General features: G+C 48.5%; 2 protein-coding genes, 1 non-coding gene and 1 pseudogene across 8 annotated transcripts in view; 2 read left to right on the forward strand and 2 right to left on the reverse strand.

Annotated features, from left to right (window-relative positions):
• LOC126944168 (phosphorylase b kinase gamma catalytic chain, liver/testis isoform) overlaps positions 1 to 23,037 on the reverse strand; it is a 62,445-nt gene extending 39,408 nt beyond the window's left edge. For 2 of the 3 annotated variants that reach the window (XM_050773431.1, XM_050773429.1), the window contains exons 1-18: positions 21,998 to 23,037; positions 20,716 to 20,789; positions 19,230 to 19,492; positions 15,990 to 16,241; positions 12,677 to 12,862; positions 12,322 to 12,462; positions 9,634 to 9,856; positions 9,241 to 9,518; positions 8,517 to 8,610; positions 8,284 to 8,373; positions 7,627 to 7,800; positions 7,211 to 7,536; positions 6,930 to 7,107; positions 6,567 to 6,703; positions 6,000 to 6,169; positions 5,667 to 5,859; positions 3,474 to 3,610; positions 3,197 to 3,383 (exon numbers count right to left, since the gene is read on the reverse strand). In XM_050773431.1, coding sequence (XP_050629388.1) covers positions 3,197 to 3,383; positions 3,474 to 3,610; positions 5,667 to 5,859; positions 6,000 to 6,169; positions 6,567 to 6,703; positions 6,930 to 7,107; positions 7,211 to 7,536; positions 7,627 to 7,800; positions 8,284 to 8,373; positions 8,517 to 8,610; positions 9,241 to 9,518; positions 9,634 to 9,856; positions 12,322 to 12,462; positions 12,677 to 12,862; positions 15,990 to 16,241; positions 19,230 to 19,283 — 2,820 coding nt within the window. In that variant the 5' untranslated portion in view covers positions 19,284 to 19,492; positions 20,716 to 20,789; positions 21,998 to 23,037. The remainder of the gene's footprint in view (positions 1 to 3,196; positions 3,384 to 3,473; positions 3,611 to 5,666; positions 5,860 to 5,999; positions 6,170 to 6,566; positions 6,704 to 6,929; positions 7,108 to 7,210; positions 7,537 to 7,626; positions 7,801 to 8,283; positions 8,374 to 8,516; positions 8,611 to 9,240; positions 9,519 to 9,633; positions 9,857 to 12,321; positions 12,463 to 12,676; positions 12,863 to 15,989; positions 16,242 to 19,229; positions 19,493 to 20,715; positions 20,790 to 21,997) is intronic. The other variant, XM_050773430.1, reaches the window with a different exon arrangement.
• LOC126944241 (zinc finger protein 688) overlaps positions 1 to 24,685 on the forward strand; it is a 437,324-nt gene that overhangs the window by 288,928 nt on the left and 123,711 nt on the right. The window lies entirely within an intron of this gene.
• LOC126945135 (small nucleolar RNA SNORA30/SNORA37 family) lies at positions 8,699 to 8,827 on the reverse strand. Its single transcript, XR_007722311.1, has one exon. It is a non-coding gene; the product is annotated as a small nucleolar RNA SNORA30/SNORA37 family (small nucleolar RNA).
• Positions 22,445 to 23,043, forward strand: LOC126944262 (uncharacterized; annotated as a pseudogene).

Below are 24,685 nucleotides of genomic sequence, written 5' to 3' on the forward strand. Positions count from 1 at the left end.
CTCAGGCAAGAGGATTGCTTGAGTCCAGGTGGCTGAGGCTGCAGTGAGCTATGATCATGCCACTGCACCCCAGCCTGGGCCACAGAACAAGACTCTGTCTCAAAAGAAAAAAAAAGTGAAAAAATAAATAATAGGCAGGGCACTATGGCTCACACCTGTAATCCTTCTACTTTAGGAGGCCAAAGTGGGCAGATCACTTGAGGCCAGGAGTTCGAGACCAGCCTAGCCAACACGGTGAAACCCCATCTCTACTAAAAATACAACCAGAGTGGTTGTGCACACCTGTAGTCCCAGCTGCTCAGGAAGCTGAGGCACAAGAATCGAGAATCACTTGAACCCAAGAGGCAGAGGTTGCAGTGAGCCGAGACTGCACCATTGTACTTCAGCCTGGGTGACAGAGTGAGACTCGGTCTCAAAAAAAAAAAAAAAAAAAAGTAATAACAACACAATGCACAGTGTCAAAGATGCCAATTTTACAATAATTTATTGGATATGATGCCAAAAGCACAGCCAACAAAAGAAAAAAATAGATAAATTGGACTACATCAAAATTTGTAACTGAGGGCCAGGTGCAGTGGCTCACGCTTGTAATCCCAGAACATTGGGAGGCCAAGGCGGGCAGATTACCTGAGATCAGGAGTTCCAGACCAGCTGAGCAACATGGTGAAACCCCATCTCTACTAAAAATACAAAAATTAGCTGGGCATTGTGGCACTCACCTGTAGTCCCAGCTAGTTGGGAATGAGCCAGGAGAATCACTTGAACCCAGGAGGTGGAGGTTACAGTGAGCTGACACTGCACCACTGTACACCAGCCTGACCAACAGAGTGAGACTCCATCTCAAAAAAAAAAAAAAAAAAAAAGGGGGGGTGGGGCCCAGGCACAGTGGCTCATGCCTGTAATCCCAGCACTTTGGGAGGCCGAGGCAGACAGATCACCTCAGGTCAGGAGTTTGAGATCAGTCTGGCCAGCATGGTGAAACCCCATCTCTACTAAAAACAAAAATTAGTTGGGCATGGTGGCAAATGCCCGTAATCCCAGTTACTGGGGATGCTGAGGCAGAAGAATTGCTTGAACCCGGGAGGTGCAGGCTGCAGTGAGCCGAGATCGCACCATTGGACTCTAGCATGGGCAACAAGAGTAAAACCCCAAAAAAAAAAAAATTTAAAACGAGGTGTGGTAGCTCACGCCTATAATCCCAGGGCTTTGGGAGGCCAAGGTGGAAGGATCACTTGAGGCCAGGAGTTCAAGACCCATCTACGCAACATATCAACACCCGATCTCTACAAAAAAATTAAAATAAAAAATAAAAAAATCACTCAAGTATAGTGGTACATGCATATAGTTTCAGCTACTTGGCCCAGGAGCTTGAAACCAGCCTGAGCAACATGGTGACACACCATCTCTACAAGAAAACTAAAAAAAAAAAAAAAAAATTTGGCCGGGCACGGTGGCTCACGCCTGTAATCCCAGCACTTGGGAGGCCGAGGCGGGTGGATCACGAGGTCAGGAGATCGAGACTATCCTGGCTAACATGGTGAAACCCCGTTTCTACTAAAAATACAAAAAACTAGCTGGGCGTGGTGGCGGGCGCTTGTAGTCCCAGCTACTTGGGAGGCTGAGGCGGGAGAATGGCATGAACCCGGGAGGCGGAGCTTGCAGTGAGCCGAGATCACGCCACTGCACTCCAGCCTGGGAGACACAGCCAGACTCCATCTCAAAAAAAAAAAAAAAAAAAATTAGCGAGGCCGGGTGCGGTGGCTCATACCTGTAATCCCAGCACTTTAGGAGGCTGAGATGGGCAGATCGCGAGGTCAAGAATGAAGACCATCCTGGGAAACATGGTGAAACCCCATCTCTACTAAAAATACAAAAATTAGCTGGGTGTGGTGGTACGCGCCTGTAGCCCCAGCTACTCAGAGAGGCTGTGGAGGATTGCTTGAACCTAGGAGGCAGAGGTTGCAGGGAGCCAAGATGGCACCATTGCACTCCAGCCTGAGGTCAGAGCGAGACTCCATCTCAAAAAAAAAAACACAAAAAACAAAAAAAAAAAAACAAAAAACCAGGCATGGTAGTGCATACCCGTGGTCCCAGCTAGTCAGAAGGCTGAGGTGGGAGGACTACTTGAGCCCAGGAGTTCAAGGCTGCAGTGAGCTATGATTGTATCACTGAACTCTAGCCTTGGTGACAGAGATAGACCTTGTCTCAGAAAAAAAAAAAAAAAAAAAAACCACCAAAAACAAGTGTTTGCGCATCAAAAAACACTATCAACAGAGTGAAGACAACTCACGGAATGTGACAAAATATTTGCAAGTCATACATCTGGTAACGGGTTAATTTCCAAAGTATATAATGAAGTCCTACAGCTCAACAACCACCACACAAACACCCAAAATAAACACGTCTTCAATAGACATTTATCCAAAAATATAGACAAGGGGCCAATGAGCACATGAAAAGATCCTTGACAGCCCTCATCATTAGGGAAATGCAAACCAAAACCACAATGAAATACCAATTCACACTCATTAATATGGGTGTAATAAAACAAAGAACAGGTAATGGCAAGGATGTGGAAAAATTAGAACCCTTGCGCCCTGCTAGGGTGGAAATGTAAAACATGCAGCTACTATGGAAAACAGCGTAGAGGTTTTCCCAATATGCAGAAATCGAATTACTGTATGTTACAGCAATATTCCTTTTAAGTAAATACCCAAAGTAAAAAGCAGAGATATTTGTACATCCATGTTCACAGCCTTATTCACAAGAGACAAAAGGTGGAAAGAATCCAAGTGCCCACTGATAGACGAATGGATAAACAAAATGTGATGCAAATGCTCCCAGACTTATGATGAAGTTACATCCCAATAAACCCTCAGCAAATCGAGAATTTAATGCCCTTTAATACCCTTGACAAGCCCATCAAAAAGTAAAAAACTGTAAGCTGAATCATTCTAAGTCCAGATGCTCCTCAATTTACAATGGGGTTACATCCTGATAAATTCACAGTGAAGCCAAAAAAATATTAAGTTGAACCATCGTTAAGTCACATGACTAGAGTACAATAAAACTAAGGGAATGATACTTAAGGGAGTAATAAGGATGCAAAAGTCAGACCCCAGTCTAACGAAAAGAGGTACATGGTTGGGGTAATGCCAATAACCTTTATATTTCACATTAATGGAATCATACTTACCTGGAGGGGATGGACATCCGTGGCCCTTAGCACCAGAGAGGCGGTGCTGAAGCAGATGCCTGGGGTGATGAAAGGGGAGGTAACCGGTCGAGGGTCGAACAGATTTGGATGATTGCAAACTTTTCTCAGCTGCATCAAAATGTTGATGACGCTCATGAAATGGCCTGTGGCTAGTGTCTCCTTAGTTCTAGGGAAAGAGGAAAAATAAATGGGACGCCCTAACAGCCACCTACACTTCAATCTCGAGTCCCAGGGCCCACCCTCCTTCCTTCCTTACGTGGTTTGTGCCATGAAGTCATCATAGAGACAGCGTTGACGCTTGGAGAGCCTGCAGCGGATAACATGCTCATACTTTTTGGGCATCTGCTTCTCAACATCCACCTTAACTCGGCGCAGTAAAAAAGGCCTCAAAACCTAAAACCAAATTAAGCAGGAGGCTAAACAGGAGAACTCAGGCACCAAACCCCAGCCTAAGCCCCTCAGTAAACACGAATGGAGCCATACGGCACACCATATCAGACACCAACCACACAGAGATGAGTCAACTGCAAGCCCTCAAGGGATCTGCCGTCTGCTGAAGGAGACAGACACAAAATGATACCACGACATAGGAAGTGATATAAGGAAGCACTGTGGGCAGACCAACTATGCAGGAGAGAAAACTCAAACTAGATTTTGAGGAGTGATTGTAAGCTTACAAGATGATGCAAATAAATCTAGAAGATGAGGAGAACAGGGCCGGGCGCGGTGGCTCACGCCTGTAATCCCAGCACTTTGGGAGGCCGAGGCGGGCGGAACACAAGGTCAGGAGATCGAGACCATGGTGAAACCCCGTCTCTACTAAAAATACAAAAAATTAACCGGGCGCGGTTGTGGGCGCCTGTAGTCCCAGCTACTTGGGAGGCTGAGGCAGGAGAATGGCGTGAACCCGGGAGGCGGAGCTTGCAGTGAGCCGAGATCGCGCCACTGCACTCCAGCCTGGGCGACAGAGCGAGACTCCGTCTCAAAAAAAAAAAAAAAAAAAAAAGAAGATGAGGAGAACAAAAACTGTGGCCTTGACGGGAAATAAAACGAAAGGCAAATCTGAAATCTCAGAAGATAAAATCCGATAGGACACAGTCATCAATGTCTACAGTGACATGGAAGAAGGAAGGGAGGTAAATGAAGGAAAAGTAACAGTTAAGGAAGACTTCCTGTTTTCTAGCTTAGTTTACCAAATGATAGTGATTGACCAAGATGGCCTTATAACAGGCTATAAGGCCAGAGATGTCTGGCTTAGAACAGTGTTGAGTTCAAGAGGAACTTTCAATTAATGATACCAAATCAGAAATCTAAATACAGGTCAAGTGATCTAGAAAGTCAAGGACTTTTAGCACAGACTGGAGAGTCTTTATCACATAAGAAATAGTCAAAGCTTTAGGAACGAGAAGGCCTGTGAGATATGTAGACTGAGAAGACAAAAAAAGTAAAGATTGGAATGCTAAAAGATGTTGTGATTTAAAAGCTGGGCAAAAAAGGAGAGCCAAAGAAGACCAGAAAGAGAAACACCAACAATATGAAGTTGAAGAAATCCAGGTGAAGAGAAATCCAAGCAGGGACCAATCAGCAGTACCATTCTACTCAAAGACAATAAGGACAAAAACATCACCATAAAAAAAAAAAAAAAAAAAAAAAAAAACAGGCTGGGAATGGTGGCTCACGCCTGTAATCCCAACACTTTGGGAGGCCAAGGGGGACAGGGCGGATCATTTGAGGTCAGGAGTTCGAGACCAGCCTGGCCAAGATGGCGAAAACTGCCTCTACTAAAAATAACAAATATTAGCTAGGTATGGTGGCGCAGACCTGTAACCCCAGCTACTCAGGAGGCTGAGGCAGGAGAATCGCTTGAACCCGGGAGGTGGAGGCTGCAATGAGCCAGATCACGCCACTGCACTCCAGCCCGTGGGACAGAGCGAGACTCTGTTACAAAAAAAAAAAAAAAAGGCCAGGCGCAGTGACTCACACCTGTAATTCCAGCATTTTGGGAGACCAAGGCAGGCGGAACAAGAGGTCAGGAGACTGAGACTACCCTGGCTAACACGGTGAAACCCCGTCTCTACTAAAAATACAAAAAATTAGCTGGGCGTTGCGGCGGACGCCTTTAGTCCCAGCTACTCGAGAGGCTGAGGCAGGAGAATGGCGTGAACCCGGGAGGCAGAGCTTGCAGTGAGTGGAGATCGAGACACTGCACTCCAGCCTGGGCAACAGATCGAGACTCCGTCCAAAAAAAAAAAAAAAAAAAAAAAACCGAATGGATGACTAAGATGAGGTCATTCAATCTGGCAATGGGTAGTCACTAAAACATTGCAGCTTGACAACTGAGTGAGTTCAGCCTGGCACTGACTTCCCTCTCCCCAAGGGTTTCCTGGGCAATGCCCAGGAATGGTTCCTCACCATTCCCAATACCCTGACAAACTGTTGCAGGCCCTACCTTGTGGAGGCGTTTGACAAGACCTTCATTATACTCTTGGCTGCCCTCAATCATGCCAGTTAGGGGATTAGAGAACCACTCCTTGAACTCGCGATGAGACTGGAAGACATGGGGCATCAAAAAGTGCATCAAGGACCACAGCTCCATGAGGCTGTTCTGCAAGGGAGTTCCTGTCAGGAGCAGGCGCCTCTGGCTGCAAAGAGACAGAGAGAATCAGAGGGAGGATGGTCAGCAGCTCCCAACCTTCTGAGCATTCTGATACATTCCTCAACCCAGGCAGCCCTCCCTTCAAGCCAAGTCAACCCTCCCATGAATCCCCATCTCCATCTCCACCTGTTAAAGTTGAGGAGTGACTGCCAGCGCTGTGACTTGAAGTTCTTGATGTTCTGCGCCTCATCCAGAATGAGATAGCGCCAATTCTTGCGGCGGAAGGCCTGGTGGTCCTGCAGCACCAGCTTGTAAGATGTGATACAAACATGGAAGGCATTGGGCTTGGTCCAGCCCTGAAGGATCAAAGACAGAAAGTAGCAGATAGTGGGATGAAAAGAAAAGAGAGCCAAGGGAAGACATGCTAAACTCCTCAAAGGACAGAAATCAGGTTGGAAGAAAAGAGAAAGTCCCAGCAAAAGAATGGAGCGACAGAAAGAGGAGGGGCCTGGGCATGGTGGCTCACAGCTATAGTCTCAGTACTTTGGGAGGCTGAGGTGGGAGGATCTCGAGTCCATGTGCTCAAGGTCAGCTTGGTTAACATAGACCCATCTCTATCTTTGCAAGAAATTTAAAAATTAAAAAAAAAAAAGAAAAGAAAAGAAAGTGGAGGGAAAGGAATTCAACTGAAGAAAGGGCTTAAAAACAAAGGAGGCATCCATGGGGAGAAAGTGACCACATGAAAGATCGAACCTGCCGCTTGAGCTTCCTCTCTTTCTGGGCTCCATAGTAAGTGAGGATTTTAAAGCTGGGGCACCACCGTTTCAACTCCATTTCCCAGTTCAACATCACACTGGTGGGAACAATGATTAAATGGGGACCCCAGTTACCTGTTTGACAAAAAAATGAGAGATGGTAAGGAAATGTAAATTCTGTGGTTCCGACTCCTCAGTTATAACCCTGACCACCCTTTGGCCCTTCCTAGGAATCCCTCCTCTCTATACAGTTAATGACCAGAGTCAATGAAGCAGGAGTCAATGAAGCCGGAGTCATCACTAACAAGCTCCCCAGGGAGCTAGACTAGGGGGCACAAAAGAAGGGGCCTTGCCTACTTACCTTTCTCACAAGCCAAGTGGGCAAGCAGGGAGATGGTCTGGATGGTCTTCCCAAGCCCCATCTCATCAGCAAGAATGCCATTAAGCTTCTTCTCATACATGGTAACCAGCCAGTCTAGGCCAATGTGCTGGTACTCCCGGAGCTGGCCCCGCAGAAGCAGGGGGATGGGCGTCTTTACCTGGCAGAGAGGAAAAAGAGGTAACACAATGGAAATGAGGCATTTATCATGGGGACATGAGAAAAGTCAAGACAAGAAAGGAGAGGCCAGAACCTGGGGATACCTGGGTAGTGGCCAGCGTGTAACCCTTGGGCTGGAGACTTTCAGCTGCTGCAGCAATGTCAGTAATTTCTTTCTTTGGACCTAGAGTAGTGGTGGGCCCTGGAGTGGGAGGCCCGCTGCCCGCATCTGCCTCACTCCGCTCTTCATCCCTGGCAAGCAAGTACTCCACCCCAAAATCATCATCTTCCTCCTCTTCATCTGCTTGGCTCTGTGATTGGGCATCCTCAGACTCTTCAGATTCAGATTCCTCTGATGCTGAACTTCCACTTGTTTCTTCCTCTTCTGAATGTTCATCTTCCTCATCCTCACTCTGGTCCTCCACAGAGTCTAAAGTGTAAGACCAAGGCTTACTGCTCACAATACCTGCTCCTCCAATGGCCACCCTCCCCGGCTCCTGCTTCATGACCACATATTCACCTGACTGACTGCTACTATCCTCCTGAGGAGCTTCTTCTGCTTCCACGGCCCCCTCTGGTTCACAGTCAGAGCTATTAGCATCAACCTCATCTTCATCCTCATCATCACTGCTCCCAAAGCCTGGGGCATAGGCTCCTGCATACTGCTGCAATAGCTCCTCCATGGAAAGCTCACCTGGAAGAGAAATAAAAGCGAAGCTTTTGGCTACTCGGAGGGGAGGGAGACGGGGAGGTCTGAGTGGTACCAATTAATTTTACCTAGGTCTCTGTAGATACTGCTAGGCCCAGGTCTGAGGGGAGGCAAAATAGCTTACCTTCAGCATCAGCTAGCAAAACCAAGCCCCACAACCTGGGGGATGTACCATGGGAAGTGGGAAGAACATTATCAACCTGGTGAGCCTCTCAAGGTCCATGTCAGATACTGCCAATATCTTCTTACATTAGCTCTTCCCTCCATTTCACTCCCACATCACCATTTAAACTTCCATCATAATCACTCATCACTTTCTAATCATTATTCGTTTACAAGTCTGTCGTAGTCACTAGACACAGAGTTCCTCCAGAGTGGATACAAACTGCCTTATTCATCTCTTTATCCTTGGTACTGCACAGGGCAGACACCAAGTGGATGCTTAGTAAAATGTCTGGTGAATGTCACCTTCTCGAGCCAACTCGCTCAGCTCCACGGCATGATCCACCTCCCCTTCCAACTGTTCCTCAGCTGCTATAGTGTCCTCTTCATCCTCCGCTAGGAAAGAGACAGAAGCAGGATCAACAGGGATGGAGGCTAGAGGCACAGGACACAGTCCAAATGAAACAGATGAGAAAGCCTGAAAGGTTAGGTCCAGACAATTCATTAAGTGGCAATAGGACAAACAGAACAGCCCTGACCTTCCTCCTCATTGGCAGTAAACTCTTCATCATCTTCATCTGGATGCCAAGGCCGTTTGTTGCGCTGTGTGACAGCAGAGGGTGGGGGCTTTACCTGTATGGCAAAAGATAAAAAAGGAAAGGGTCTAAGGTTAGAGTAGCAGAAGAATGGCACAAACTTGAAAAAGATGTCACAGGAAAATCTCTATCCCATTGAGTGACAGCTGCCACTGGTACAATCCCAGGGCAAGAATACAATCAAGGGTTTTCTCTCAGCACCAACTACCAAATCCTGGCCCCACCGCCTGGGGAAAGACCTGTGAAAGTGCCAGGTAACAAAGAAAGGTACCCAACATATCTCCATGCACTTGGGACATATGGAGAAAGAGAAAAGACTTAAGGGTACCATGCCAGCTTCCAACCTATAAGGCCAATGAGGGAATATTAGGGCACGTTCAGAGAAGTGGCAAGAACAGTCAGAGCAAGTACTTTTTCAAGACCACATAGCAATTTAAAGAGTAAAGTACAATACACTCCTCCACTATAGTGCCAAAACCTGCCAATCATAAAATGCAACTTGCCCCAAACAGATTCTTCCCCAGTTATCCCCAAAGAAGAGCCCAAATGTCCATCACTAGGTAGAACTCTCAAAACCCATAACCAACCTCATAGCCCTGAACTCAGACCCTGAACCTCTCCCTCTGCTCCCCCTCTGAACCCTCCCCTCTGCTCCTTCTGCCTATACCTCCAACACCTGAGGGGGCTCTTCTTCAGCACCTTCTTCAGGCCCATCTCGGGTGTCACTATCATGAGATGAGGGGGTTTGAGAGGGGCTGGAAGGCCCTTCCAGTAGTTGAGGGGGAAGGGAACGGAGCAGCTCTTCCAGTGGCAATTCTCCCTCACGGCGAAGCAGCTCAATCTCACGCCTCTGGGCCTCTGCATCATTGCCCTCCTGTTGTTCTTCTACCTCAATCGTTTCCTCATCATCCTCTTCCTCCTCCTCTTGGGGTTGAAAGTCCCCATCTATAGCAGGAGAACAAGGTCACAAAGTCCACGGGCCCTGCAAGCCACAGGGTGGGTTTTTCAGCTCTGGAAAGGGTACACGAGGAAGAGTAACAGGGCCAAAGAGAACACACACCTTCATCATCCAGGCGGGAAGCAGGGGGTGGAGGACTGGAGGCAGCTGAGGAAGAGCCGAGGCAAGGGGAAGAGCCTGCTTTGCTGCAGGCTAACGGCTGGTTGAGGCTCTGAGACAGAAGGTCCGAGTACTTTTCAGTTTGCCCGACAATGAAGTCCAAATGCAGGTCCAGAGCTTTTTTGCGCTTTTCCTCAAGCCGGGACTGTTGCTTGAATTGCACCACCTGCCACAGATGTGAAAGGGACTGCTCACCAAGATAACCATTTATTTAGGTACTTTTACCCGATGTTTAGGGAGGCCTTCTTTAACCAGATCCCGGGCTGGCCTCTTAGGAGAGTAAGGCTAAATAACCTTCGGGACTTATTATGGTCTAAAGGAAGCACAAAGGGAGCATGCAGGAAGAAGAGCCAGCTTAGCCTCAGTTGGATGGAAGATTTGCAATCTGATTTTTTTTTAAGAGATGAGGTCTCGGCCGGGCGCGGTGGCTCAAGCCTGTAATCCCAGCACTTTGGGAGGCCGAGACGGGAGGATCACGAGGTCAGGAGTTCGAGACCATCCTGGCTAACACGGTGAAACCCCGTCTCTACTAAAAAATACAAAAAACTAGCCGGGCGAGGTGGCGGGCGCCTGTAGTCCCGGCTACTCGGGAGGCTGAGGCAGGAGAATGGCGTAAAAACCCGGGAGGTGGCCGGGCGCGGTGGCTCAAGCCTGTAATCCCAGCACTTTGGGAGGCCGAGACGGGTGGATCACGAGGTCAGGAGATCGAGACCATCCTGGCTAACACGGTGAAACCCCGTCTCTACTAAAAAATACAAAAAAAAAAAAAAAAACTAGCCGGGCGAGGTGGCGGGCGCCTGTAGTCCCAGCTACTCGGGAGGCTGAGGCAGGAGAATGGCGGGAACCCGGGAGGCGGAGCTTGCAGTGAGCTGAGATCCGGCCACAGTACTCCAGTCTGGGCGACAGAGCGAGACTCCGTCTCAAAAAAAAAAAAAAAAAAAAAAAAAACTCGGGAGGCAGAGCTTGCAGTGAGCTGAGATCCAGCCACTGCACTCCAGCCTGGGCGACACAGCGAGACTCCGTCTCAAAAAAAAAAAAAAAAAAAAAAAAAAAAAAGAGATGAGGTCTCACTATGTTGGCCAGGTTGGTGTCAAACTCCTGGGTTCCAATGATCCTCCTCTGCCTTGCCCTCCCACATAGGTGGAACTACAGGCATGTATCACCACACCCAACTGGAATTGGATCTCAAAAAGTAGGCAGGTGGGCTGGGCACAGTGACTCATGCCTGTATTCTCAGCACTTTGGAAGGCTGAAGCGGGAGGATCACAGGTGGTCAGGAGTTCGAGACCAGACTGACCAACATGGTGAAACCCCCATCTCTACTAAAAATACGAAAATTAGCCAGGCTTGGTGGTGGGCGCCTGTAATCTCAGCTACTCGGAAGGCAGAGGCAGGAGAATTGCTTGAACCTGGGAGGCAAAGGTTGCAGTGAGCCCAGATTGAACCACTGCACTCTAGCCTGGGAACAAAGCGAGACTCCATCTCAAAAACAAAAAAAAAACAGGTAGGTGAAGCCAGGCATGGTGGTTCACACTTTGGGAGGTCAAAGCGAGAGGATCCCTTGAGCCTAGGAATTCAAAATTAGCTTGGTGTGTAACAGCGAGACTTTGTCTCCACAAAAAAATATTTTTAAGCCAGCTGCGGTGGCTCACGCCTATAATCCCAGCACTTTGAGAGGCCGGGGCAGGTGGATAACCTGAGGTCAGGAGTTCAAGACCAGCCTGGCCAACATGACAAAACCCTGTCTCTACTAAAAATACAAAAATTAGCCAGACATGGTAGCACGTGCCTGTAATCCCAGCTACTCCGGAGAGTGAGGCAGGAGAATCACTTGAGCCCAGGAGGCAGAGGCTGCAGTAAGCCAAGATTGCGCCACTGCTCTCCCTGGGTGATGGGGCGAGACTCTGTTTCACAAAAAAATTTAAAAAAAAAAAAAAAAAAAAAAAAAGGAAATTAAAAAAAATTTTTCTTAATTAGCAAAATGTGGTAGCACGTGCCTGTAGTCCCAGATACTTGGGAGGCTGAAGCAGGAAGATCGCCTGAGCCCAGGAGGTTGAGGATGCAGTAAGCCGTGATCGTACCACTGCACTCCAGCCTAGGCCACACAGCAAGACCCTGTCCAAGACAACTAAAAAATAGGTAGCTGTTCCCTAAGTACACGAGGAAAAAGGCATTCCCAGCAGCATAAAGTCCATGTGTAAATGGCCAGAGATATACAAAAGAAAGATGGGTGTGGAGTGAAAGGGAGAAGGAAAGAACATGGCAGGAGGCAAGACCGAGAATATAGACGGAATCCAGGTAGTACTTAAGAAATAATTACAACTTACTATACGGGCAGTGAGAACTTTGGCAGAATTTAAGCATGTAAGTGGCACAAATACATTTTAGTAAACACATGCTAAATGCCCTGCAAGGGACAGGTGGCCTAGAGCTGTCAAGGAGAACTATTAACAATCCCCAAAGAAAGAACTCATATTTTGCCACTATACTTTTTTATCCACACAACATAATCATCATTAGAGTTGCCTGAAATTATATTTACTCCCTCAAGAAGTTTTGATAATTCCTACTACCATGCCATCTACCAATCTAATCCAAGGCCATTTCCCTTTCCTGATCCCCACTGTCCACCTTCTCCACATTGCTCCAGAACTGCCTGACATCCTTGGCCATGGTGGAAGCGATTCGACGCAGCTTGGCCTGCTCCTCCCTCCGGGCCCGTTCCTCTTTCTGCCGCTGCTCCTCGTGGTGCCGGATCACCATGCGCACCACCTGTGGGAATGAAAACCCAGGGTGAAAACACTCAAAGCCAGACTTCCCCACCCAAAGGCAAAGAAAATAATCAAGGCCAAGAAATCTGGAAAGCCAAGAGCTTGCCTCTTAATGCCTACATCATTCTGTTTGGTCACCTTCCAACTAACCCACCTTTCAACGGAAAGCACAAACCTGAAAAGGAAAAGGAAGGCAGTCCCAGTGGAAGACCTACCTTACGGGCCACACCCCGTTTCCAACGGCGCTCCTGAGCAAAGTCAGCAGAGAGCCACTGCATCTCTTCGCACAGATAGTCCCAGTGACCTTTGGGGCGAGGGGGCTCTGGCACCTTAGGCAGCCTCTTCAGTGACCAGAAACCCTCCTTCCGCAGCTCAGCAATCCGAGTCTCGATCTCAGCCTCCTAATCAGGGAGAGCCAGATCAATCAACAGTTCTAAACACACAATCCGTCTCACTGCCACGGCTGAATTCCTGAACAATAAGTGGGCTGATTGTGTTATGCTTATGCTTAGTCCACATACCAAACCTACAGGCAGGTACTATACTCTCTTCAGAAGAGGGAAAATAGATCAGGGAGATTAAGTGATTTGCCCAAGATCACACAGCTAGAAAGTAATAGAAGATGGCAATCAAAAATAGGTCTGAGGACTCCAGACAGCAAATTTCATGCGCTTTCCATTATTTAACACAATCTCCACACTCCATAGACATAGAAGAGACTTGGGAAAACATATCCCAAGGGGAGCTTCCCAGAGGAGTAAGGAACACATACTTCCCTCTTGATTCTAGATACAAGGGATTATCATCATCATAGAATTCTACTTAGAGTATGTTCATGATGCATTAAGCTTAGAAATACGCTATAACTGGCACACTGTTGTTTATAAAAATACTACTTTTGTAAAAATGCATGTGTTTATGTAAAAAACATGAAACATTATACATGAATTGTTTAACACTGGTTAGGTGTAAAAAATTGGTCATTTTTACTAAAGTTTCTACACTGATTGTCTTTTATAAAAAAAGCATTTAAAATATTTTTGACAGAGATGACTCAAAAAATTCAGGACAACTGCCTTATTTCTTTTTCTGAATCTCACTCAGAAATCTGAGTGAGATTTTTCTGGGTCTCACTCTGTTGCCTAGGCTCAGGTTATCTTCCCAACTCAGCTGCCCAAGTACCTGAGACTATAGGCACATGCAACCCATGCCCAGCTAATTTTTTTTGTATTTCTCGTACAGACGAGGTTTCACGATGTCAAGGCTGGTCTGGAACTCCTGGGCTCAAGCAGTCCGCCTGCCTGGGATTCCCAAAATGCTCAGATTATAGGCAAAAACCACCACACCCAGCGTCTACCTTTGTTATTCTGTCCTCTCCTGATAAAAACTAAATCAGAGAAAATGACAGCCAGAGATGAGACAGAACTAAATGGCCTGATAGTGAAGGAAACATCAAGACAGACGTGCATATTAGACCAGCTGCTCTCAAACTTGAGCAGACACCAGAATCATCTAGAGGACTTTTAGAAACAGATTGCACTCACGCCTGTAATCCTAGCACTTTGGGAGGCCAAGGTGGGCAGATCATTAGGTCAGGAGATCAAGACCATCCTGGCTAAAACCCCGTCTTTACTAAAAACACAAAAAATTAGTTGGGCGTGGTGGCAGGCGCCTGTAGTCCCAGCTACTCAGGAGGCTGAGGCAGGAGAATGGTGTGAACCCGGGAGGTGGAGCTTGCAGTGAGCCGAGATCATGCCACTGCACTCCAGCCTGGGCGAAAGAGCGAGACTCCATCTCAAGAAAAACAAAAGAAAACAGATTGAGGCCAGGTAGAGTGGCTCACACCTGTAATCCCAGCACTTTGAGAGGCCGAGGCTGGCAGATCACAAGGTCAACAGATCGAGATCATCCTGCCTATATGGTGAAATCCCGTCACTATTAAAAATACAAAAAATTGCTGAGTGTGGCAGTGCACGGCTGTAGTCCTAGCTACTAGGGAGGCTGAGGCAGGAGAATCACTTGAACCCAGGAGGCAGAGGTTGCAGTGACCCGAGATTGCGCCACTGCACTCCAGCCTGGAGACAGAGCAAGGCTCCATCTCAAAATAAACAAATAAAAAAAATAAAATAAAATAGGCCGCGCATGGTGGCTCACGCCTGTAATCTCAGCACTTCAGGAGGCTGAGGTAGGCAGATCACGAGGTCAGGAGATTGAGACCATCCTGGCCAACATGGTGAAACCCTGTCTCTACTAAAAATACAAAAAAATTACCCAGGCTTGGGGGCGGGCGCCTGTAGTCCCAGCTACTTGGGAGGCTGAGGCAAGAGGATGGCCGTGAACCTGGCAGGCCAAACTTGCAGTGACCTGAGATCGTGCCACTGCAGTCCAGCCTGGGTGACAGAGCGAGACTCCGTCTCCAAAAAAATAAATAAATAAAATAAAATAAAAAATAAAAACAGATTGCTGGGCCCTACCCTCATAGTTTCAAATGGGTCAGTGGGTGAGGAGTACCGAGAATTTGCGTTTTTTTTTTTTTTTTTTTTTTTTTTTTTTTTGAGGAGGAGTCTCATTGTTACCCAGGATGGCGTGCAGTGGCATCATCTCAGCTCACTGCAACCTCTGCCTCCCTGGTTCAAGCAATTCTCCTGCCTCAGTTTCCTGAGTAGCTAGGACTACAGGCCTGCACCACCACGCTAGCCTAATTTTTGTATTTTTAGTAGAGACGGGGTTTTGCCACGTTGGCCAGGCTGACTTCCGGTGATCCACCCACCTCAGCCTCCCATAGTGCTGGGATTACAGGCATGAGCCATCACGCCTGACAGAGAATTTGTGTTTTTAGTAAGTTCCAGGTGATGCTAATGCTGCTGGCCGAGACCACACTTACCACTGGATAAATGTAACACACTGCAGAACAGAAATAAGTAGAAACCAGTAAATCTTAAGAGCATCACAGCTTACAAAGTGCTTTCATGTCTATTTTCTCCTTTTTTCCCTTTTTTTTTGAGACAGGATCTCACTTGGCTGCTCAGGCTGGAGTGCAGTGGCATAATCATGGCTCACTGCAGCCCTGACCTCCTGGGCTCAGGTGATCCTCTCAACTCAGGCTCCTGGGTGGCTGGGACTGCTACAGGCATGTGCCACTATGCCCAGATAATTTTTTGTACTTTTTACAGAGATGGGGTTTTACCACATTGCCCAGTCTGGTCTTGAATTCCCGAGCTCAAGAGATCTGCCTGTCTCAGCCCCCTAAAGTGCTGGGATTACAGGTGTGAGCCACTGCACCCGGCCGTGCTCCTATAATTTAAACCTCCTAATAGCCTACAAATTATTATATCATTCCTTTTTTATTTACAGCAAGGAAAATGAGACTCAGTATTCAAGCAATCTGCTCACAATCATATACGTTAAGGCAGAACCTGTACCCTAAATCCATGACAAAAAAGAAAAGAAACCTAAAATACTCAAGAGGATGTGGGAGTTTAGTGAAGATGACTCCCAAGAATCTTCATGAGCCTTCCTAATACGTACATGCTTGGCCTGTTCCGCGATTTCGGCATGGCTCTTCTCCCACTTCGGGCCCTTGTTAGCCAGGTCAGCAGCCTGGGATAAGCTGAACCCCTCCAGGGGCACTGTGGCACCATCTGGGGGTCCTGGAGGTCCATCCAGGGAGGAATCTTGAGCTATGTGCTGGGGGGAGATGCCGCCTGCCCCACTAGAGGCTGGGGAACTGGATGAGGCAGGGGACACAGGATTGCTGCCTGTCATGCCGTCCGACACCATCTAGAAAAGTGGAAAACGATGGCAAAAATAAATGCTTAGCACTGTGCTGAGTGTTTCAGGTACATTATTTCATTCCATCTTCACAAGAAAAAACTACGTAGAGTAATGTGTAAATCTTATTTTCATAAACACAAACGTTTGGGATAAAGTTTTAATAAGGGACTCCGATGGCAAAGCCAAGTTTATACATGCTTGACATGAAAGAATTATGTCCTGATATTTACACAGTCCCCAAACTTAAAAACATGTATATATGTATGCATATGTATGTATGTGTATGTGTATGTGTATATATATACACACACACACACACACAGAGACCCATATAGGCCGGGGATGGTGGCTCACAATTGTCATCCCAGCACTTTGGGAGGCCGAGGCGGGTGGATCACCTGAGGTCAGGAGTTTGAAACCAACCTGGCCAACATGGCGAAACCCCGTCTCTACTGAAAATGCGAAAATTAGCTGGGCATGGTGGCGGAAGCCGTAATCCCAGCTACTCAGGAGGTTCAGGCACAAGAATCGTTTGAACCTGGGAGGCGGAGGTTGCAGTGAGCCGAGATCGCGCCATTGCACTCCAGCTTGGATGACAGAGTAAGACTATGACTTGGGGGGAAAAAAACCCACACACACACACACACACACACACACACACACACATATATAGCATGATTTCAAATTCTGATCCTTTCAGAGCCTCAGTGATTTCATTCACATAAACAACTCCCTATTTTCCCTCCATTTTCACAAGTGTGGCAAATTCACTTACGCAATAAATGTAAGCTACCACTAAATTCAACAGCCACCAACAAAATCCCAAGCCACCTTAACCTCTTCACTGGACAGGCAAGGGCTGGAGGCATAGCCACTGTTCTCAAACACCCAACACGTCACTTTACAAGGTACTCCAAAAGCATTAAGAAATGGAAGCCAGGCTTAGTGGCTCACGTCTGTAATCCCAGGACTTTGGAAGGCCAAGGCGGGTGGATCATGTGGTCGGGAGTTCCAGACCAGCCTAACTAACATGGTGAAACCCCGTCTCTCCTAAAAGTACAGAAATTAGCCAGGTGTGGTAGCGCGAGCCTGTAATCCCAGCTATTCAGGAGCCTGAGGCAGGAGAATCGCTTGAACCAGGAAGCAGAGGTTGTAGTAAGCCGAGATTGTGCCACGTCTGGACGGACGGGCGGATGAAAGGAAGGCAGACATGGCTGGGCACGGTGGCTCACACCTGTAATCCTAGTACTTTTTGAGGTTGAGGCAGGTGGATTACCAGAGGTCAGGAGTTCGAGACCAACCTAACCTACATGGTGAACCCCATCTCTACTAAAAATACAGAAAATTAGCTGGGCGTGGTGGCGGATGCCTGTAATCCCAGCTACTCAAGAGGCTGAGGCAGGGGAATTACTTGAACCCAGGAGGTGGAGGTTGCAGTAAGCTGAGATCGTACCACTGCACTCCAGCCTGGACAAGAGTGAAACTCTGAGCCAGGCGCAGTGGTTCACACCTGTAATTCCAGCACTTTGAGAGGCTGAGGCGGGTGGGGATCACAAGGTCAAAAGATCGAGATCATCCTGGCAAACATGGTGAAACCCCACCTCTACTAAAAACCCAAAAATTAGCCAGGTGTGGTAGCGTGCACCTAGAGTCCCAGCTACTCGGGAGGCTGAGGCAGGAGAATCGCTTGAACCGGGGAGGTGGAGGTTGCAGTGAGCCGAGATCATACCACTGCATTTCAGCCTGGTGACAGAGCGAGACTCAAAAGAAAGACAGAAAAACAGACAGAAAGAGAAAGAAAAAGAAAAAAAGAAAGAAAAGAAAGGAAAAGGAAGGAAAGAAGGAAGGAAGGAGAGAGAGAGAGAGGAAGGGAAGGGAAAAGAAAAGAAAAGAAAGGAAAGGAAAGGAAAAGAAAAGAAAAGGAAAACAGGCCGGGTCCGGTGGCTCACACCTGTACTCTCAATACTTTGGGAGGACGAGGTGGGTGGATCGCCTGAGGTCAGGAGTTCAAGACCAGCCTGGTCAACATGGTGAAACCCCATCTCTACAAAAATATAAAAATTAGCCAGGTATGATGGTGGGTGCCTGTAATCCCAGCTACTCGCGAGGCTGAGGCGGGACATCTGCTTGAACTTGGGAGGCAGAGGTTGCAGTGAGCTGAGATCGTGCCATTGCACTCCAGCCTGGGTGACGGAAAGAGACTCCATCTCATTAAAAAAAAAAAAAAAAAAGAAAAGAAAAGAAAAAAATGGAAAACAAAGTCCTACTAAAATGTGGATATTCAGGGAATTCACAAATTCACTCCAGGACATAAGCCTTACACTGCGCCACTCAAATTCCAACCTCAGCTAAACGACAAGACTGTCACAAATTTCCCCAGTTTCTCAGGAAAATTATAACTATCAAATTTATAAACACGAAAAGCTTACTGTACTGCTTACTTTAGCAACACATATACTAAACCTGGGAGGATACAGAAAACATCAACATGGCCCATATGCGAGGATGACGCAATAAAAAAATCCTTTTTATAAAAAATTTTAAAAAATTAAAATAAAAAGAAAGCTGACTGTACACACACCTAGATGTATGTTTAAAAGCCATGCTTTTTTTTTCCTACCCCACACCCTTCCTTGGTATGAGAAAAGAATGAACACTACACATCATCCATAAGCTTATCCTACTTCAGTTCTGATAGAAGTTAAACTATTCTCAAAGTGTATGGTCTTAAAAGTATGGTGCCCAGACCTCCATTTCCAACCTAGCCTAATTCAACCTCTTTCAGGTAATGAGGAGTTTTTGCACTCTTGGACATATTACACTAATGTTAAATGGAATGTGAGTATCCAACAGACCTGACACACTACAGCCCAGCCCCCTGAGTACCAAAGATTCTCCAAAACTCTCCACAAATATTCCCGTCACATTTCTTCTGCCTCACACCCAACAATCCACAAAGCAGAAGCAGAGAAGGACCTCTCCCCACTTTCAAACCTGTGTCTGTAGGACTGGGAGCTGAGGGTGAGCAGGGGAGGGGCTGCTCTGCATGGTCCCACTCCCAGGCTCCTCCTTGGATGCCTGAAGAATGACTGGGTCGTTATCACCACTGCTGCTGGCCGAGGGGCTGGCGTCCGGCTGCAGGGCATGCTGGGAGCTGGCCTCATTCTGGGCCACCGGCCACCGGGACCCGCCTTCCAGGGCCCGGGGCCCACCAGGGCGTCCCAGCCTCCGCTCAGGTCCACCAGCCTCTGGAGCACCTAAATAGGATAAGAAGAAGACAGAAATGCAGTTAAAGGGGATGCAAAATTATTTTTAAAAAACCAGAAATAACACTGAATAAAGAAAAACACAGAAATTATAGGTTACATTTCTTCAGCACTTAATATGTATGAGATACTTTTAGTACTTGTTTGATGTATTCTATAATCCTCACATCTACCTTAAAAACCAAGTGCTGGCCAGGCGTGGTGGCTCACACCTGTAATCCCGGCACTTTGGGAGGCCGAGGCAGGTGGATCACGAGGTCAAGAGATCGAGACCGGCCGGGCGCGGTGGCTCAAGCCTGTAATCCCAGCACTTTGGGAAGCCGAGATGGGCGGATCACGAGGTCAGATCGAGACCATCCTGGCTAACACGGTGAAACCCCGTTTCTACTAAAAAATACAAAAAAACTAGCCGGGCGAGGTGGCGGGCGCCTGTAGTCCCAGCTACTCGGGAGGCTGAGGCAGGAGAATGGCGTGAACCCGGGAGGAGATCCGGCCACTGCACTCCAGCCTGGGTTAGAGAGCGAGACTCCGTCTCAAAAAAAAAAAAAAAAAAAAGAGATCGAGACCATCCTAGCTAACACGGTGAAACCCCGTCTCTACTAAAAATGCAAAAAATTAGCCGGGTGTAGTGGCGGGCGTCTGTGGTCCCAGCTACTCGGGAGGCTGAGGCAGGAGAATGGTGTGAACCCAGGAGGTGGAGCTTGCAGTGAGCCGGGATCGCGCCACTGCACTCCAGCCAGCGTGAGAGCGAGACTCCGTCTCAAAAAAAAACCAAGTGCTTCTCACAGCATAACAAATATTTCCTCCTACACACAACGGATAAAGCCATGCAGAAAGGATTCCCAACCTAAATGGAGCTTACATTCTAATATAATCTGTTTTATAAGTAAAAAAGTTTTAAAACCTTATGATTTGCGGAAGGTCACACAGTAAAAAAGTGGTAGGAGGACTTCAATCCACATAGTCTTAATGCCAAAACCATGGAAAACCTGCTATTCTTCCTGGTAGAGCCAGGTTGACCACATTTTCCTTAACCCACAGCCTCAGTTCTGTTGTTGCACTGCTATAATCAAACCCTCCACAGAAAAATCACATGCAAACATTCCCGTGTTTCTCTAGAGTGAAAATCCCCAATACTGACCTATAATTGCTTTCATTATCTCAAACATTTCTCCCATTAGCATCAGCACACAAAATGGTAGCAGATCCCTCACCTGTGTGAGCTGAGACCACACCCCCTGTGAAAGTCTGCACTTCCACGGTGCCGCCGTACTGAAGGGAATCACACCTGAAACAGAAGAACAGTGAGGAACTCTTCCACATTTGCCAACATCCATCAAAGCGTATTATTTACTCCAGTTTTTTTGAGACGTTTAAACATACCCAAATCAGTTCAAAGACTAGAAACAGAAAAACAACAGTAGGAAAAGCACATATTTCAGGGAAATGCAAATCATGTTTTGTGAAGACGAATCCTGTTTTGCGAATTCTGTAGGGACATACGATCCTGCCTGGGGGCAGGAGCAGGAAAGGAGTTAAGCAAGAAAGTTCAAAAATTTTAAGTGTGAAGGCTCCAACCATAGAATGGAAAACAAAACCAAAAAAATTACAGCAAAAAAAAAGCTATCACATCCAGAGCCTCAGAAAGGTGCTACCTGCCTGCGTGTCTTTCCAGTGAGGGCTGGACGCAGAAATGAGAGTGGAACTCCCGGGAAGAGTCAACAAACATGCAGGTGACAGGAAAATCCGCCCAGGATTCAGGGCAGGGCACTGTGAATCCCATACCTGCGCCATTAGACACTTCCCCAAACACAAGAACCACAGCAAATGGGAGACTCAGGAGCAGTCAAAAGCGAGAAGCCGCACTGCCAAGAACCACGCGCCGGAAACAGGCAGTGTGAACCCGCAGGAGGCCCGGAAATGCTTCCCCTGTGTTTAAGGAAATTCCTAAACCACGGTGCCGCCTTTGATTCACTCCCTCCTCCGCCACACGTTCCCAAGACCCGAGCTCACCAGAAGCCAACAAGCCTGAACTCTTGACTCCAGGTTTCGTGACCGTCTCCCTAGCCCTCCTGGCGGACTGACCTCGCGTGACCCCTGACCTCTGCCCAAGTTGCCACTAGCCCTGCTATAGCCCCGCCCCCTCCAGACTCCCACCCCACCCAACGTGCGCGCCGGGCGGGGGAGGGGCCCGCGCGTGCGCGGCTGGAGGCGGAGAGAGCCGGCTGCGCGCACGGCCCGGGGGCTCCCGCCAGAACCCGAGCCCACGCACACAAGGGTCGCGGGGCTGGGAAGCCCCTCATCCGAGCCCGTCAGGGAGCCCCCCCCCATCACCCGACCGCGAAAGGCTGAGAGAAGGGAGGGTTCGTGCCACCAGGTCCTGATGCCCCGGCTGGATGTGGTGGGCGCGCGCCCCGACTATTCGTCCCACGCCCCCCTTCCTCTTCCCGCGCGCCCCTGAGGGGTGACTGGGTTGGTGGGCGGGCAGGAGCGCACCTGGGTCCGTCCTCTCAGGGCTCGCTCGCTCGCTTGCTCAGGCACGCGTGCGCAGAAGAGCGGGAAGGGAGAGGAGACGCGGGGCCCAGCGCCGGCCGGCCTGACCCCCTCACTCTGTCTCTATGGGCGCGCGCCGACAGCCTCGCGCACCGGCCCCGGGGCCCCGGCTGAGGGTGCGCGCGCAGCACCCCGGGAAGGTGGGAGGGGAGGCGGTGGCGGAAAGATGCGCGCGCAGTCAGCCGTCAGGGGAGGGGGAACTGTGGGACGTCCGCCATCTTGTCTCCCTCTCCTTACCTGCGTCCTCGGGGGCGTGCGCACCACCCCCCCTCCCGCCGAGGAGGGGGGAGGGCTCCCTCTTGGCCACCGCCTTTGCGGCCTTTAAACTCCCCTGGAGACTGCAGCTACTGCCACCGCCTTGCCTCCACTGCCTCTTCTCGGAGCACACAGATGCGGACGGTGGGTAGGAAAAAGGGCAGACGCTACTCCCAGCTAACCGCCGCCGTCGCTCCCGAGGCCTCACCAAAATGGCCGCCGCCGTCTCAGCCGCCACCACCACCACCACCGCCACCGCTCGCTATCGCTACCGTCGGCGCGGCCCGTCTTCTCGCGAGAGACAGTAACTGGAGGGTGGGGGTACGGGGAGGCTCGCGTGCTAGCGTAGGGCGCCGCCCGGCGCGCAAGGCAGCCTGGGAGGTGTAGTCTCCCGGTGGCTGCGCGCTCGTCCCTCCTCGGAGCGCCTTTACTGTCTGCCCCTAGAGCTACCTGGGGGCTGCATTGCGGCTGCCAGCTCGGACCACCGCCACCTCCCTTTTTATTTACAGATCACCCAGTGAGCTGAAACAAGTTAGCAGTGGAACCTGGGCTTCCCAGTTCCCAGGGCAGCCCACTTCTGTAGCGCTGTTTCGTTTTACACGAGGATGGTTTCCTGATAGCTTTCAAACACCTTTGCCATCTGTTCGAAAACGTTCTAGGTTAAGAACCCCTTTGAGAATCTGATACTTTTACCCCAGAATAGAACAATAAATAACAGCTACCTTCTACTGACACTACTTTATGCATTGATTATTTCTTCTAATCCTAACAATGCTCCATTTTACAAACGAATTGAGGCTCAGGCGTTAAACACAGTGACAGATCCTGAAGTCAAGATTCCTAGCCAAGCAGTCTAAGCCACAAGAATGCATTTGCTGTCACAAAATTTTACCACCTAAAGCCCGCCCTAAAAGGCCAGATTAGGAAGCCCTGAGAAGCTCCCCTTCCTCCATTCAGTTTAGCTCTTCCCTGCGAAGAGGATTGTTGGTCGTGTTTTACAGATGAAGTTTGAGTTGAAAGAAAAGTGGATGATGCCTATATTTTCTAGACCCTCCTCCCATCACCCCCAAAAGAGGGGATCCCAGGCCAGAGTCTGAATGAATTGGCCCTAGCCTTGTGCCATTAACTCCTTGATATGTGACCTTGAGCAATTAACTTCACCTTTCTGAGCTTCAGTTTCCTTTGTAAACTGAGGATAGAATTGCTGATGTAAAATTGCTTTGAAAGATCTGAAGGGCCAGGTGCGGTGGCTCACACCTGTAACCCCAGCACTTTGGGAGGCCAAGGCAGGAGGACCACTTGAGGCCAGGAGCTCAAGACCAGCCTGGGCAACATAGTGAGATGTTCTCTCTACAGTAAATTTAAAAATTTTAAAGTATGGAAAAAAAAAAAAAAGCTCTAAAGGACCACCTAAATGCAGAGTGTATTTCACTATAATTCAGTGTCTCACATCCATGATCTTAAGGTCAAGGTTAGCCTTCTGGTGTGCTTTACATAGTGTTTATTTATGTATGTATTCATTTATTGAGATAGTCTTGCTCTGTCACCCAGGCCGGAATGCAGTGTCACAATCTTGGCTCACTGCAGCCTCTGCCTCCCAGGCTCAGGCAATTCTCATGGCTCATCCTCCCAAGTAGCTGGGATTACATGTGTGCACCACCACACTCAGCTAATTTTTATATTTTTAGTAGAGACAGGGTTTTACCATGTTGCCCAGGCTGGTCTCAAACTCCTGACTTCAGGTGATCCACCCACCTCAGCCTCCCAAAGTGCTGGTACTACAGGCTTGAGCCACCACGCTTGGCCGGTTTACGTAGTGTTTTAATGTTCTGGGTATTATTCATACTTCAGGAAGCCAGGCACGGTGGTTTACGCCTGTAATCCCAGCACTTTGGGATGCTGAGGCAGGTGGATCACCTGAGGTTGGGAGTTCGAGACCAGCCTGACCAACATGGAGAAACCCTGTCTCTACTAAAAATACACAATTAGCCAGGCGTGGTGACGCGTGTCTGTAATCCCAGCTACTCGGGAGGTTGAAGCAGATAATTGCTTGAACCCGGGAGGCGGAGATTGCGGTGAGCCAAGATCACGCCATTGCGCTCCAGCCTGGGCAACAAGAGCAAAACTCCATCTCAAAAAAATAAAAAAAAGAAAAGAAAAAATACTTCAGGCAAGAGAATGACGTCTCCAATGTACCATAGGTCCCACCATTCCCAATTGTCTTGCACCAGGCAACTTAACAAATTTGTCATATCTGGCACCTAAAGGCAGTTAAACTTGTGACCTCTTGTTCATACACAAGCATGTCAACGAGCATGTTCTCCTAACCAGCATTTCCTCTGCCTGTTTCCTGTCTGGCCCTGTGCTGCGTGCAGT

The sequence above is a fragment of the Macaca thibetana genome, chromosome 20 (assembly GCF_024542745.1).
Source record: "Macaca thibetana thibetana isolate TM-01 chromosome 20, ASM2454274v1, whole genome shotgun sequence".
NCBI lineage: Eukaryota > Metazoa > Chordata > Mammalia > Primates > Cercopithecidae > Macaca > Macaca thibetana.